This window comes from Takifugu rubripes, chromosome 9, assembly GCF_901000725.2.
Source record: "Takifugu rubripes chromosome 9, fTakRub1.2, whole genome shotgun sequence".
NCBI lineage: Eukaryota > Metazoa > Chordata > Actinopteri > Tetraodontiformes > Tetraodontidae > Takifugu > Takifugu rubripes.
This window is the reverse complement of record NC_042293.1, coordinates 5,652,556-5,667,174: the sequence shown is the minus strand read 5'-3', so window position 1 is coordinate 5,667,174 and position 14,619 is coordinate 5,652,556. Positions and strand designations below refer to the sequence as shown.

General features: G+C 48.3%; 1 protein-coding gene across 1 annotated transcript in view; it reads right to left on the bottom strand.

Moving 5' to 3' along the window:
* The window catches only part of LOC101076123 (voltage-dependent calcium channel subunit alpha-2/delta-4-like), a 45,947-nt gene that overhangs the window by 17,621 nt on the left and 13,707 nt on the right, over positions 1-14,619 (bottom strand). Inside the window, exons 9-12 of the mRNA XM_029841431.1 lie at positions 13,890-13,964; positions 13,634-13,723; positions 13,340-13,453; positions 5,520-5,598 (exon numbers count right to left, since the gene is read on the bottom strand). Of these exons, the coding sequence (XP_029697291.1) occupies positions 5,520-5,598; positions 13,340-13,453; positions 13,634-13,723; positions 13,890-13,964 (358 nt within the window). The remainder of the gene's footprint in view (positions 1-5,519; positions 5,599-13,339; positions 13,454-13,633; positions 13,724-13,889; positions 13,965-14,619) is intronic.

The window sequence follows — 14,619 nt, the reverse complement described above, 5'->3', positions numbered from 1 at the left end:
GGAGGGGTTTGCGTGTCCCAATGCTCCTAGGAGCTCCGTTGTCTGGGGCTATATGCCCCTGGTAGGGCCACCCATGGCAAACAGGTCCTAGGTGAAGGATCAGACAAAGCATAGCCCAGGACCCCCTCATGATGAAAAACAACATTGGTGCCAAGTTTCCCTTGCCCGGATGCGGGTCACCGGGGCCCCCTCCTGGAGCCAGGCCTGGGGGTGGGGCACGTTGGCGAGCGCCTGGTGGCCGGACCTCCGGCCATGAAGTCCGGCCGGGCACAGCCCGAAGAGGCAACACGGGACCCCCTTCCCGTGGGCTCACCACCTGCAGGAGGGGCCAAGGGGGTCGGGTGCATTGTGTTTTGGGTAGTGGCCGAAGTCAGGGACCTTGGCGGTCTGATCCCCGGCTGCATAAACTGGCTCTAGGGACATGGAATGTCACCTCTCTGGTGGGAAAGGAGCCTGAGTTGGTGTGCGAGGTTGAGAAGTTCCGACTAGATATAGTTGGCCTCACCTCGACGCACGGCAAGGGCTCTGGAACCAGTCTTCTCGAGAGGGGTTGGACTCTCTACCACTCTGGAGTTGCTGATGGTGAGAGGCGATGGGCAGGGGTGGCAATTCTCGTTGCTCCCCAGCTCAGTGCCTGTATATTGGAGTTTACCCCAGTGGATGAGAGGGTAGCCTCCCTTCGCCTTCGGGTGGGGGGACGGATCCTGACTGCTGTTTGTGCCTATGCCCCAAACAGCAGTTCAGCGTATCCACTCTTTTTGTAGTCCTTAGAGTTGTAGTCCTTTGGGAGTGCTGGAGAGTGCTCCTTCTGGGGGCTGCCTCGTCCTCCTAGGTGACTTCAATGCTCACGTTGGCAATGACAGTGTGACCTGGAGAGGTGTGATTGGGAAGAACGGCCCCCCTGATCTGAACCCGAGTGGTGTTTTGTTATTGGAATTCTGTGCTCGTCTCAGATTGTCCATAACAAACACCTTGTTCAGGCATAAAGGCGTTCATATGTGCACTTGTCACCAGGACACCTTAGGCCGCAGATCGATGATCGACTTTGTGGTTGTGTCATGGGATTTGCGGCCGCATGTTCTGGACACTCGGGTGAAGAGAGGGGCGGAGCTGTCAACTGATCACCACCTGGTGGTGAGTTGGCTCCGATGGTGGGGAAGGATGCCGGACAGACCCGGCAGGCCCAAACATGTTGTGAGGGTCTGCTGGGAACGCCTGGCAGAGTCTCCTGTCAGAAGGAGCTTCAACTCACACCTCCGGGAGAGCTTTGACCATGTCCCGGGGGAGGTGGGGGACATTGAGTCTGAGTGGACCATGTTCCGTGCCTCCATTGTTGAGGTGGCTGACCGGTGCTGTGGCCGCAAGGTGGTTGGTGCCTGTCGTGGCGGCAATGCCCAAACCCGCTGGTGGACACCAGCGGTGAGGGATGCCGTCAAGCTGAAGAAGGAGTCGTATCGGGTCTTACTGGCCTGTGGGACTCCTGAGGCAGCAGATAGGTACCGACAGACCAAGCGGAGTGCAGCTACAGCTGTTGCCGAGGCAAAGACCCGGGCATGAGAAGAGTTCGGTGAGGCCATGGAGAACGACTTTCGGACGGCCTCGAAAAGGTTCTGGACCACCATCAGGCATCTGAGGAAGAGGAAGCAGTGCACCGCTGGTGTCCACCAGCACAGAGCAGGGGAGCGGTCAATCACCAAAATCTTATTAAAATTAATACTAAAGCACAAGTTGGAGAAACTAATATCACAATTAAGTGTGGACTGTTAAATATTAGATCTCTTTTGTGTAAATCCCTGTTAGTACACGACCTGATAGCGGATCATCACAATGATTTATTTTGTCTTACTGAGACCTGGCTTCAGGAGGAGGAGTATGTTAGCTTAAATGAATCTACTCCTCCTACCCATCTTAATTATATATTCCTTGTGTTACTGGTCGAGGAGGGGGAGTGGCAGCAATCTATCATTCCAAGTTATTAATTAATCCCAGACAAAACATGGCTTCAGTTCATTTGAAAGCCTGACTCTTGGCATCACTCATCTGAACTGGAAGGCAGAAAAGCCACTTCTGTTTGTAGTTGTATATCGGCCCCCTGCTGGACCACATTCAGAGTTCCTTTCTGAGTTCTCTGATTTCTTATCTGACTTGGTCCTTAGAACGGACAAAGTCATTATCATTGGAGACTTTAATATCCATATAGACGTTAGAAATGACAGCTTTAGAAATGGCTTCATTTCATTACTTGAGTCAGTTGGTTTCCTCCATCAGATAAACCAACCAACTCATAGCTTTAACCACACCCTAGATCTAGTTCTGATTTATGGTGTTGAGGTAGAACATGTGTCAGTGTTCCCTCAGAACCCAGTCCTGTCAGACCATTCTTTGATCACTTTTACATTTATGATTAAGGATTCTTCTATCCTCAGAACAAAGTCTTACTATAGCAGATGTCTTTCAGATAATGCTGTAGCTAAGTTTAAGGAAGTGATCCCTGTGCTAATCCCAGGACCACCGTGTGTTTCCCCAGGGATCAGTCATTATAATCTTAGCCCTGCTGAGGTTGACTCTATTGCTGAAGGTGCAGCAACCTCACTGAGAATCACGCTTGATTCTGTTGCCTCCCTGAAAAAGAAAATAGTAAATCAGAGGAGGTGTGCCCCCTGGTATAATTCACATATCAGGACCCTCAAGCAGAAAGTGCAAAGACTGGAAAGGAAGTGGCATTCTTGTAAAATAGACAGCTACCATGTAGCCTGGAAAGACTGTCTATTAGTTTACAAAAAGGCCCTTCGCAAGGCTAGAACAGCTTATTTTTCTTCTTTAATTGAGGAAAATAAGAACAACCCCAGGTTTCTGTTCAGCACTGTGGCCAAATTAACTAAGAGTCACAGTGTTTTAGATCCACGTATCCCTTCTTCCCTTAGTGGTGAAGACTTCATGAGCTTCTTCACTGATAAAGTTCTAGCTAACAGAGAGAAAGCTAACCAGGCCATCCCAACAACTGGACCATCACCAGATGTGCTGACTGTGGGAACATACAGGGTCTCCAACGAGCCCTTAAACTCCTTCAGCCCTATATATTTTTCTGAGGCGTCATCACTAATTCAGAAATCCAAGACCACCACGTGTCTTTTAGATCCCATCCCAACACACCTGTTGAAGGATGTTTTACCATTGATAGGCAGTTCTATCCTGGACCAGATCAATGGTTCTTTAGTGTCAGGTTATGTACCCCGGTCCTACAAGGTGGCAGTGATTAAGCCGTTGCTTAAAAAAACATCACTGGATCCTGATGTCTTAGCAAATTATAGGCCAATATCCAACCTTCCTTTTATCTCTAAAGTTCTAGAGAAGGTGGTGGTGACTCAGTTACTGGAGCACCTGCAGAGGAACAGCCTGTTTGAGATGTTTCAGTCAGAGCTCACCACAGCACAGAAACAGCACTTCTTAAGAAGATCATTAGTGACTACTGACTCCATCGCCACTTTTAAGATCAGACTACCTCTTTGAAAAAGCTTATTGTTACTAATTCTGTAGTTCCAGTTACTATCATAGACAGACAGATTATCATACTTAGGGGTTCATCTAATCGTTAGGTTCACATCTTAGTTATGCTGTTATAGGCCAAGGCTGCCGGGGTCCGGAAACATGATCACCTGACAGGCCTCTGTCACCCCACTGGGTCATGGTTTCCTCTCCTCTCCTCTCCTCTCCTCTCCTTTCCTCCTCCTTATCAAGCAGACTAGTTATGCTGATTCTTGTGTAGTTTTTCTGCTTCTCTCCCCCCCCCCCCCCTCTCTATTTATTTGCATAATGACCTCCGGCCCCGCTGAAGTGATTGTATATCGTATTTTTGTGTGTGTTTCTGTGCTCTGTGCCTCTCCTCTCCTCTCCTCTCCTCTCCTCTCCTCTCCTCTCCTCTCCTCTCCCTCTCCTTCTCCTCCCCCTCTCCTCTCCTCTCCCTTCCTCTCCTCTTTCCCCTCCTCCTCCTTCTCCTTCTCCTTCTCCTCTCCTCTCCTCTCCTCTCCCCTCCTCTCCTCTCCTCTCCTCTCCCTCTCCTTCTCCTCCCCCTCTCCTCTCCTCTCCCTTCCTCTCCTCTTTCCCCTCCTCCTCCTTCTCCTCTCCTTCTCCTCTCCTCTCCTCTCCTCTCCTCTCCTCTCCTCTCCTCTCCTCTCCTCTCCTCTCCTCTCCTACCTATTCTATCCTCTACCTGTCTTCCCCCCTTCTCCTCTCTCTTTACCCAGCCGGCCATCAGCAGGAGGGTCCCCCTACATGAGCCTGGTCCGCATTACTGCGGACACCGCACCGGTCCGTAGTGGTGAAGAGAGAGCTGAGCCCAAAGGCGAAGCTCTCAATTTACCGGTTCACCGGTTATCTTTGTTCCTACCCTCACCTATGGTCATGAGCTTTGGGTAATGACCGAAAGAACAAGATCACGGGTACAATCGGCCGAAATGAGCTGCCGCCGTAGGGTGGCTGGGCTCTCCCTTAGAGATAGGGTGATAAGCTCTGCCATCCGGGAGGAGCTCGGAGTAGAGCAGCTGCTCCTCCGCGTTGAGAGGAGCCAGATGAGGTGGCTTGGGCATCTAGTTAGGATGCCCCCTGGACGCCTCCCTGGTGAGGTGTTCAGGGCATGTTCCTCCAGTAGGAGACCCCCGGGAAGACCCAGGACACGTTGGAGAGACTATGTCTCTGGACTGGTCTGGGAACGCCTGGGGATCCCTCCGGATGAGCTGGAAGAAGTAGCTGGGTAGAGGGAAGTCTGGGCTTCTCTTCTTAGGCTGCTGCCCCCGCGACCCGACCGACCCCGGATAAGCGGTAGAGGATGGATGGATGGATGGATGGATGGATGGACATCTTAGTTATGATGCTATGGGCCGAGGCTGCCAGAAACATGGTCACCTGACAGGCTTCTGTCACCCATTCACAGCATTCTCTCCTCCACTCTCCAGAGTAGATCATTAGATGATGTTATTTCTTGTGTAGTTTTTCTGCTTCTTTCCCCCTCTCTCTGTATCCATCTACAGGTATCGTTGCCTTCATAGCTGTATGCTGACCTACTGACCTCTGATCCCGCTGACCCACTCAACTCCTATACCAGCAGTTTGTTATAATTAATGTATTTCCATGATCTCTGCCTATTCTCTCCTCCACCTGTCATCCCCCTTCTCCTCCCCCTCTACCCAGCCAGCCCTCAGCAGGAGGGTCCCCCTACATGAGCCTTGTCCTGCTCAAGGTTTCTTCCTATTAAAGGGGAGTTTTTCCTCACCAATTTTGCTTGACGGGGGTCAGGCCCTGGGATTCTGTAAAGTGCCTATAGACAATTGTGATTGTAACACACGCTATATAAATAAAGATTGATTGACATACACACATATTCAAATACACACACATACAGTATATACATATACTGTACATACAAAATGTACAAACATGTACAACATACAAACACATACACACACATGTACATTTAAATACACACACATATACAAATACACGCACACATACACACACCTGACCTTTGTTGTTGCAGGCGATCCACTTGGTATTTTGAGCAAAGGTCATCTCTCTGCCAATCAGGTAGGTAAAAACTCTCACCTAAACACAGAAATACGCTTGTTCACACCTGATGACGGTCTCATTTTCATTGTTTTCTGTACTGACTGCTGGAAAATGGCCAATCTGAAGTGTGCTGTGTGTTGACCTGCTGACCTCTGACCCTGCTGACCAACTCTGACACGGATGTGGTGGGATCCACTTGCAACACAGCAGTTCCGGACAGTTTTCACAAATGACTTTATTGAATATTCAAAGGTAACAGCACACAAGTAAGCACAGGCCTCTGTGGAATAAATACAGATCAAAACTCTTAGTTGGCTTAGTCAGATTTACCAGGGCAGAGACGCAGAGGAAAAGTCCAAGGCAGGCCAGATCAAAACCAATAAGTCAAATCAAACTATGTGCTGGAAAGTTAGGTATAGTGCAATAACAATCTGGCAAGGCATTAATGTCCAGTGGCTTTAAATAGGCCCAAGAGGGAGCAACAGGTGAAAATGATGAAAGCTGATCAGATGGGTGTGGAGGAGGGGTGTGGCAGAGTGAGTGGAACTTAACACCTCAGCATGAGAGCAGAAGAGCAGGCAGTTACAGGACCCATCCCCCCCTGGGACGGCCCCCAACGTCCCAAAAGCAGATCCAGGGCGAGAAAAAACGGCCACCCTCCAAAAATAAATAAAAATCTAGACCTCCTCGGAGACAAAGGAGGCCACTTCAGGGTCAGACGAAGCAGATACATCATCCAGAGCGTACCCCTCAGAGCCATCTTCCATCTGTGGAGCAGAAGAGTCACCTGCCAGCGGTCCTTCCCAGGCACGGACAGATGACCGAGTAGGCTGGTCCGGATACAGGCGGTGAAAGTCCCTTATCAGTTGCGGGGACATAATGAACTGAGCTGGGACCCAAGAGCGTTCCTTTGGACCATATCGCTCCCAGTCTACCAGATACTGTATCCCTCTTCCACGACGATGAGAGCAGAGAAGCTGCATCACAGCATACACGGGACCTCCATCGATCAACTGAGGGTGCGGCGCAGGGGGAACCAGTGGACTTACCGGAACAGGCTTGACCCTAGACACATGAAAGGTGGGGTGAATGCTCATGGATCTGGGAAGCTGGAGTCCTACCGATGCCGGACTGATGATCTTCACGATGGGGAAGGGGCCAATGAATCTGGGTGTTGATGATTGGTGTTGGTTGGCAGTGACTGAATAATGGTCAGCAGCACGAAGAAGGGATGCCCGTGCTTGGTGCTGGGTGCGACAACAACGGCGACTGTAGGCAAAGGTGGAAGGACAAATGACCTCCTTTTCAAGGGCAGGAAACATTGGGAATTGGTACCCATAACAGCACTGAAACCAAACAATCGGTGGCCGAGCAAATGAGGGAATTTTGGGCAATTCAACCCACAGAAGATGTTCTGACCAGGAGGAGGGATTGTCCGTCACCATGCATCACAGGGCTGTCTCCATCTCCTGGTTCACGTGCTCCGTTTGCCCATTAGTCTGTGGGTGAAATCCAGAAGACAGACTGGTGGTGGCGCCCAACAGCCTGCAAGACTCCTTCCAGAATGTTGAAGTGAACTGGGGTCCCCGGTCTGACACCACATCATTGGGGAGACCATGCAGACGGACTACATGGCGCAGAACCAATTGTGCAGTCTCCTTTGCAGAGGGGAGCTTGGGGAGGGGAGGCAATGGAATCAAATGGGTCATCTTACTGAAGAGATCAACAATGATCAAAATGACTGTGAAGCCCTGCGAGGTGGGAAGGCATGTGAAGAAGTCAACAGAGACATGAGACCAAGGGCAGTGTGGGGTAGGTAAAGGCTGCAGAAGTCCCGTGGGAGATTGAAAGGGAGTCTTGCTCTGGTTGCAGACTGGGCAGGCCTTGATAAACTCCTGGGTGTCCTCCCTTAATGTGGGCCACCAAAGTCATTGACGGATGGCCTGTAGAGTTCGAAGAATTCCAGGATGGCAGGTAAATTTAGAAGAGTGAAACTGCTCTAGTACCTCTGACTGTAAGTTGAGCGGAACAAACAGGTGGTTCGTTGGACAGGCACTGGAACCTGGTTGCCCTTCCATGGCCCTCCACCTTCTGTTCTATGTCCCAGGTAACCATGGCGATGCGACACGACTCTGGAAGGATGGGCTTGGACCCAGAAGTCGTGTTTTCCTCGTTCTGGAACTGCCAGGACAAGGCATTGGGTCTGGTATTGCGGCATCCTGGGCGGTAGGAGAGGGTTGAAGTTGAACCGGGTGAAGAATAAGGACCAGCGGGCTTGACGGGAGTTCAGTCTCTTGAGGGACCTGATGTACTCCAAATTCTTGTGGTCAGTCCAGACGAGGAATGGCTTATTAGCCCCCTCCAATCAGTACTGCCACTCTTTAAGGGCTGATTTAACAGCCAGCAACTCCCGGTCACCAATGTCATAATTCCTCTTGGCCGGGGACAGACGCTGAGAGAAAAAGGCACATGGGTGGTGTTTCTGGTCTGTGGTCTCCACTTTCAATCAATCAATCAATCTTTATTTATATAGCGTCTTATACAATCAAAATTGTTTCAAGGCGCTTTCCAGAATCCCAGGGCCTGACCCCAGACAAGCAACAGTGGCAAGGAAAAACTCCCCTTTAACAGGAAGAAACCTTGAGCAGGACCAGGCTCATTTAGGGGGACCCTCCTGCTGATGGCCGGCTGGGTAAAGAGAGAGGAGAAGGGGGAGGACAGGTAGAGTGAAGGGGAGGTAGAGGAGAGGAGAAGGAGGAGGAGGGGAAAGAGGAGAGGAAAGGAGAGGAGAGGGAGAGGGAGAGGAAAAGGAGAAGGAGAAGGAGGGGGAGAGGAGAGGAGAGGAGAGGAGAGGAGAGGAGAGGAGAGGAGAGGAGAGGAGAGGAGAGGAGAGGAGAGGAGAGGGAGAGTAGAGGCACAGAGCACAGAAACACACACAAAAAATCTGATGTACAATCACTTCAGCGGGGCCGGAGGTCATTATGCAGCTCCGAGGGCGGCGATACCTGTAAATAAATAGAGGGGGGGGGGAGGAGAAGCAGAAAAACTACACAAGAATCAGCATAACTAGTCTGCTTGATGAGGAGAGGAAAGGAGAGGAAAGGAGAGGAGAGGAGAGGAAACCATGACCCAGTGGAGTGACAGAGGCCTGTCAGGTGATCATGTTTCCGGACCCCGGCAGCCTTGGCCTATAACAGCATAACTAAGATGTGACCTAACGATTAGACGACCCCCTAAGTATGATAATTTGTCTGTCTATGATAGTAACTGGAACTACTGAATTAGTAACAATAAGCTTTTTCAAAGAGGTAGGTTTTAAGTCTGATCTTAAAAGTAGCGATGGAGTCAGCCTCCCGTACCTGGACAGGGAGCTGGTTCCATAGCAGGGGGGCCTGGTAGCTAAATGCTCGGCCCCCCATTCTACTCCTGGAAACTCTGGGAACCACAAGTAGACCAGCATTCTGAGAGCGGAGCGGTCTATTGGGCTGATAAGGTATCACTAGCTCCTCCAGGTAGGATGGAGCTAGGCCTCTGAGGACCTTGTAGGTCAAAAGAAGGGTTTTAAAAATTATTCTAAATTTAACGGGCAGCCAATGAAGCGACGCCAGTACAGGAGTTATGTGATCTCTTTTGTCAATACCTGTCAGAACTCTGGCTGCAGCATTTTGGATCAACTGGAGGCTTCTTAAAGAGTTGTTTGGACACCCTGATAATAAAGAGTTACAGTAGTCCAGCCTGGAAGTAACAAATGCATGGACTAACTTTTCAGCATCATGCCGCGTCAGCAGTTTCCTGATCTTTGTGATGTTCCTCAAGTGAAAAAAGGCACTTCTAGAGACTAATTTAATGTGTGAGTTGAAGGAGAGATTTTGATCAAAAGTTACTCCTAGATTCCTCACAGAGAGACTAGATGTTAATGAGATACCATCTAGAGTGATCATGTGATCTAATCTATCCCTGAGAGGTTCAGGACCAAACACCATGACCTCAGTTTTTCCTGGGTTAAGGAGGAGGAAATTTGAAGACATCCAGGACTTTATGTCTTTAAGACAGGTCTGGAGCTTCACTAACTTCTCTGTCTCCTCGGGTTTCATGGATAAATAGAGCTGAGTGTCATCAGCATAACAATGAAAATTTATCCCATGCTGCCGAATAATGTTCCCTAAGGGAAGCATGTACAATGTGAAGAGGATTGGTCCGAGTACAGAACCTTGAGGAACCCCATGGCTAACCCTACTGTATGAGGAGGGAACACCATGGACATGGGCAAACTGGTATCTATCAGATAAGTATGATCTAAACCAGTCTAATGCTGTCCCTTTAATCCCAATCACATGTTCCAGTCTCTGTAACAGGATGCTGTGATCAACTGTATCAAAAGCAGCACTGAGGTCCAGCAGAACCAGCATAGAGACCAGTCCATGATCGGAAGCTATGAGAAGATCATTAGTGACTTTAAGAAGTGCTGTTTCTGTGCTGTGGTGAGCTCTAAAGCCTGACTGAAACATCTCAAACAGGCTGTTCCTCTGCAGGTGCTCCAGTAACTGAGTCACCACCACCTTCTCTAGAACTTTAGAGATAAAAGGAAGGTTGGATATTGGCCGATAATTTGCTAAGACATCAGGATCCAGTGATGGTTTTTTAAGCAACGGCTTAATCACTGCCACCTTGTATGACCGGGGTACATAACCTGACACTAAAGAACCATTGATCTGGTCCAGGATAGAACTGCCTATCAATGGTAAAACATCCTTCAACAGGTGTGTTGGGATGGGATCTAAAAGACACGTGGTGGTCTTGGATTTCTGAATTAGCGATGACGCCTCAGAAAAATATATAGGGCTGAAGGAGCTTAAGGGCTCGTTGGAGACCCTGTATGTTCCCACAGTCGGCACATCTGGTGATGGTCCAGTTGTTGGGATGGCCTGGTTAGCTTTCTCTCTGATAGCTAGAACTTTATCAGTGAAGAAGCTCATGAAGTCTTCACCACTCAGGGAAGAAGGGATACGTGGATCTAAAACACTGTGACTCTTAGTTAATTTGGCCACAGTGCTGAAAAGAAACCTGGGGTTGCTCTTATTTTCCTCAATCAAAGAAGAAAAATAAGCTGTTCTAGCCTTGCGAAGGGCCTTTTTGTAAACTAATAGACAGTCTTTCCAGGCTACATGGTAGCTGTCTATTTTACAAGAATGCCACTTCCTTTCCAGTCTTTGCACTTTCTGCTTGAGGGTCCTGATATGTGAATTATACCAGGGGGCACACCTCCTCTGATTTACTATTTTCTTTTTCAGGGAGGCAACAGAATCAAGCGTGATTCTCAGTGAGGTTGCTGCACCTTCAGCAATAGAGTCAACCTCAGCAGGGCTAAGATTATAATGACTGATCCCTGGGGAAACACACGGTGGTCCTGGGATTAGCACAGGGATCACTTCCTTAAACTTAGCTACAGCATTATCTGAAAGACATCTGCTATAGTAAGACTTTGTTCTGAGGATAGAAGAATCCTTAATCATAAATGTGAAAGTGATCAAAGAATGGTCTGACAGGACTGGGTTCTGAGGGAACACTGACACATGTTCTACCTCAACACCATAAGTCAGAACTAAATCTAGGGTGTGGTTGAAGTTATGAGTTGGTTGGTTTATCTGCTGGAGGAAACCAACTGACTCAAGTAATGAAATGAAGCCATTTCTAAAGCTGTCATTTACAACGTCTACATGGATATTAAAGTCTCCAAGGATAATGACTTTTTCCGTTCTAAGGACCAAGTCAGATAAGAAATCAGAGAACTCAGACAGGAACTCTGAATGTGGCCCAGCAGGGGGCCGATATACAACTACAAACAGAAGTGGCTTTTCTGTCCTCCAGTTCAGATGAGTGATGCCAAGAGTCAGGCTTTCAAATGAACTGAAGCTATGTTTTGGTCTGGGATTAATTAATAACTTGGAGTGATAGATTGCTGCCACTCCCCCTCCTCGACCAGTAACACGTGGAATATGATAATTAAGATGGGTAGGAGGAGTAGATTCATTTAAGCTCACATACTCCTCCTCCTGAAGCCAGGTCTCAGTAAGACAAAATAAATCAATGTGATGATCCGCTATCAGGTCGTGCACTAACAGGGATTTACACAAAAGAGATCTAATATTTAACAGTCCACACTTAATTGTGATATTAGTTTCTCCAACTTGTGCTTCAGTATTAATTTTAATAAGATTTTGGTGATTGACCGCTCCCCTGCTCTGTGCTTGGTGAATTTTTAACCGTGGAACAGAGACTACCTCTATAGCGTTAAATATGTTATTGTTGGTGGATGAGGGTTCTAAGGAAGCAGCAGAGAGGTGTGTAAGACTACAGCTCTGCATCCTGGTCTGGACCCTGGATTGTCAGGTCACTTTGGGTCTAATAAAATTAGCCAGATTACTAGAAATGAGAGAAGCACCATCTCGTGTGGGATGGACACCGTCTCTCCTAATCAGACCAGGTTTTCCCCAAAAGGTGCTCCAATTGTCTATAAAGGCCACCTGGTTTTCGGGGCACCACCGTGACAGCCAGCGACGAAGCGATGACATGCGGCTAAACATCTCATCGCTGGCCAGATTGGGGAGGGGACCAGAGAATGCTACGGAGTCCGACATTGTTTTTGCGTAGTTACACACCGACTCCAAGTTAATTTTAGTGACCTCCGACTGATGAAGCCGGGTGTCGTTGGCTCCGACGTGAATAATAACTTTACCAAATTTACGATTACGTCTCGCCAGCAGCCATTGTGGGTCAAAGGGATGTTAAAAGTCATAGGGATCTCATCCATGTTGGTAATGTGACTGGGCGCGGTTATCTTGTCGCGGCAGTAGGTGCGGAAGATGGCCACCCTCTTCTGGTAATCCACGGGCAGCCGCTGCGCAACAGTTGTCCTCGCGCGTATGGAGAGATGCCACCTCCTCATAAAGCGAAAACACTAAAATTGCTCGATTGCCATTTTCAGCCACATATTCGATGACCTGCAGTTTAAAGTAAGCCTCATTCATACGCGTCTTGCTTGACCGGCGCCATTTTAGGGGATCCTTACGCGTAGGTGTGTTGCTAATCGATTGGCGGAGCGTTTACTGTAGTGCACCCACCAAAGGCGCACAGCAGATTTTAGAACTCAGTCCACACACAAGGCGCACCATATTATAAGGCGCACCGTCGATTTTTGAGAAAATCTCAGTGTTTTAGGTGCGCCTTATAGTCGTGAAAATACGGTAGGTCTAAGAGGGAATGATGAAAGCTGATCAGATGGGTGTGGAGGAGGGGCGTGGCAGAATGAGAGGAATTTTCCACCTTAGCACGAGAGCAGGCAGTGACACACTCAGCTATTATACTGAAAGCTTGTTGTAATTAATGTAGTTGCATGATCTAAGCCTATTCTTACTTCTACCTGTCCTTCCCCGTACTACTCCCGTTCTACCCAGCCAGCCATCAGCTGGAGGGTCCCTCTACATGATACGCTCAAGGCTGCTTATTGGGGGTCAGGCCCCTAGAGACCATTTTGATTGTATGTGACTCTGGTAAATAAAGATGAATTCATTCGATTTTTAAATTTGTGTGTGTTGGGATCTGCCCGACTACAGAGGCTGTGGGGAGAGGATGGCTCTGGACAGCTGGTGCATAGGGTGATGTTGTTCATGCACGTGTGAGCATAAATGTCACGTCATTTTAACAAAGAACCTCCCATTGATGACATTTGGAGTGTAATAGGGATGACAGGATGTATACTAGTTTAATTGGTTCTCACCCGGCGGTCAGGCCAGTTGAACTCTTCAAATACAGACTCAAAGTCCTCCATGGCTCCATCTGTGATCAGCATGATGGCCTGGTTACACATGCTGCCCTGACCATTCACCCTCACCTACAGGCTCATGCACAGAAACATGTGAAGACACATTGTTAGTACACAAAGCATATGCACACACACACACACACACACACACACACACACACACACACACACACACACACACACACACACACACACAGTGAGTTCAGTGTGATGACATCACTGGCTTTTCTCAGCAGTGAGACCACAGACCTCATTGAGAATCTTGAAGGCCTCCTTCAGAGCATTTTTGATTTTTGCTTCTCCTTTAACATGAAGTTCATCTACCAACAACTTAAAGTGCTGCAGAAAAGTGGAGAAAAAACATTAAACGTGTGTGTGCATGAATTTGTGTGTATATTTGTGTGTATGTGTGTGCACATGTGCGCGCATCTGTGTGTGTGTGCATGTATATCCGTGTGCGTGGGGATGTGTGTGAATCTGTGTGTATGTGTATGTGTGTGTATACCTCTCTGGTGTCTAAGTCGGCCTGGACAAGAGTTCCTTTAAAACAGGGCTCCACGTAGCGAACATAGTCTGTGTACTACACACAGGAAGCAGAGCATATTGTCCATGGTGCAATTAGTAACTGCGTATCTGTGTGTTCTTGTACTAGTTACACATTAGGTGCATTTCTACGGTGTTCCTGGTAAATACTGGGGGCAGGAAATTCACAGGAACTGTTCCAATTGTTCCTCTTGATGGTCGTGTCTCGACTGCGGGACCCCTCAGCAATGTGACAAGTTTCAATCAATGTGTGATAGTTTTGACTGTGATGTCAGCCAGGCGCGACACCAAAACCAAGAATAATAAAGAACATAACATCAAGGAAGGAGGTAAACATGGATGAGCTGAAATGTGATGTCTCTAATGTGTCCACTCTTTTTGTGTAAGTGGATGTGTTAATAGATGGTAAACAGCACTTTGTGTTATGATACCTTTATACTATATGCTAAACCAGATGGGTGGCTGGCTGCTGTGTTTCTGGTTTTTGAGTTGTCTCCATGGTGATGGATGCTATATGAACCAGAGGAGAAGCATTGTCTGCTGGGCTAACTCTCTTCTTCTTCTTGGTCACTTCCTGCTCAAGCTTTGGGCAATCAGCACCCAGTAAACCAGAAGCTCCAACCAGGAGTTTTTCAGAACTGATCTAAATATCTACAATGGAGCAGGGACAGGTTAAGTCCTGTAAAAGTTCC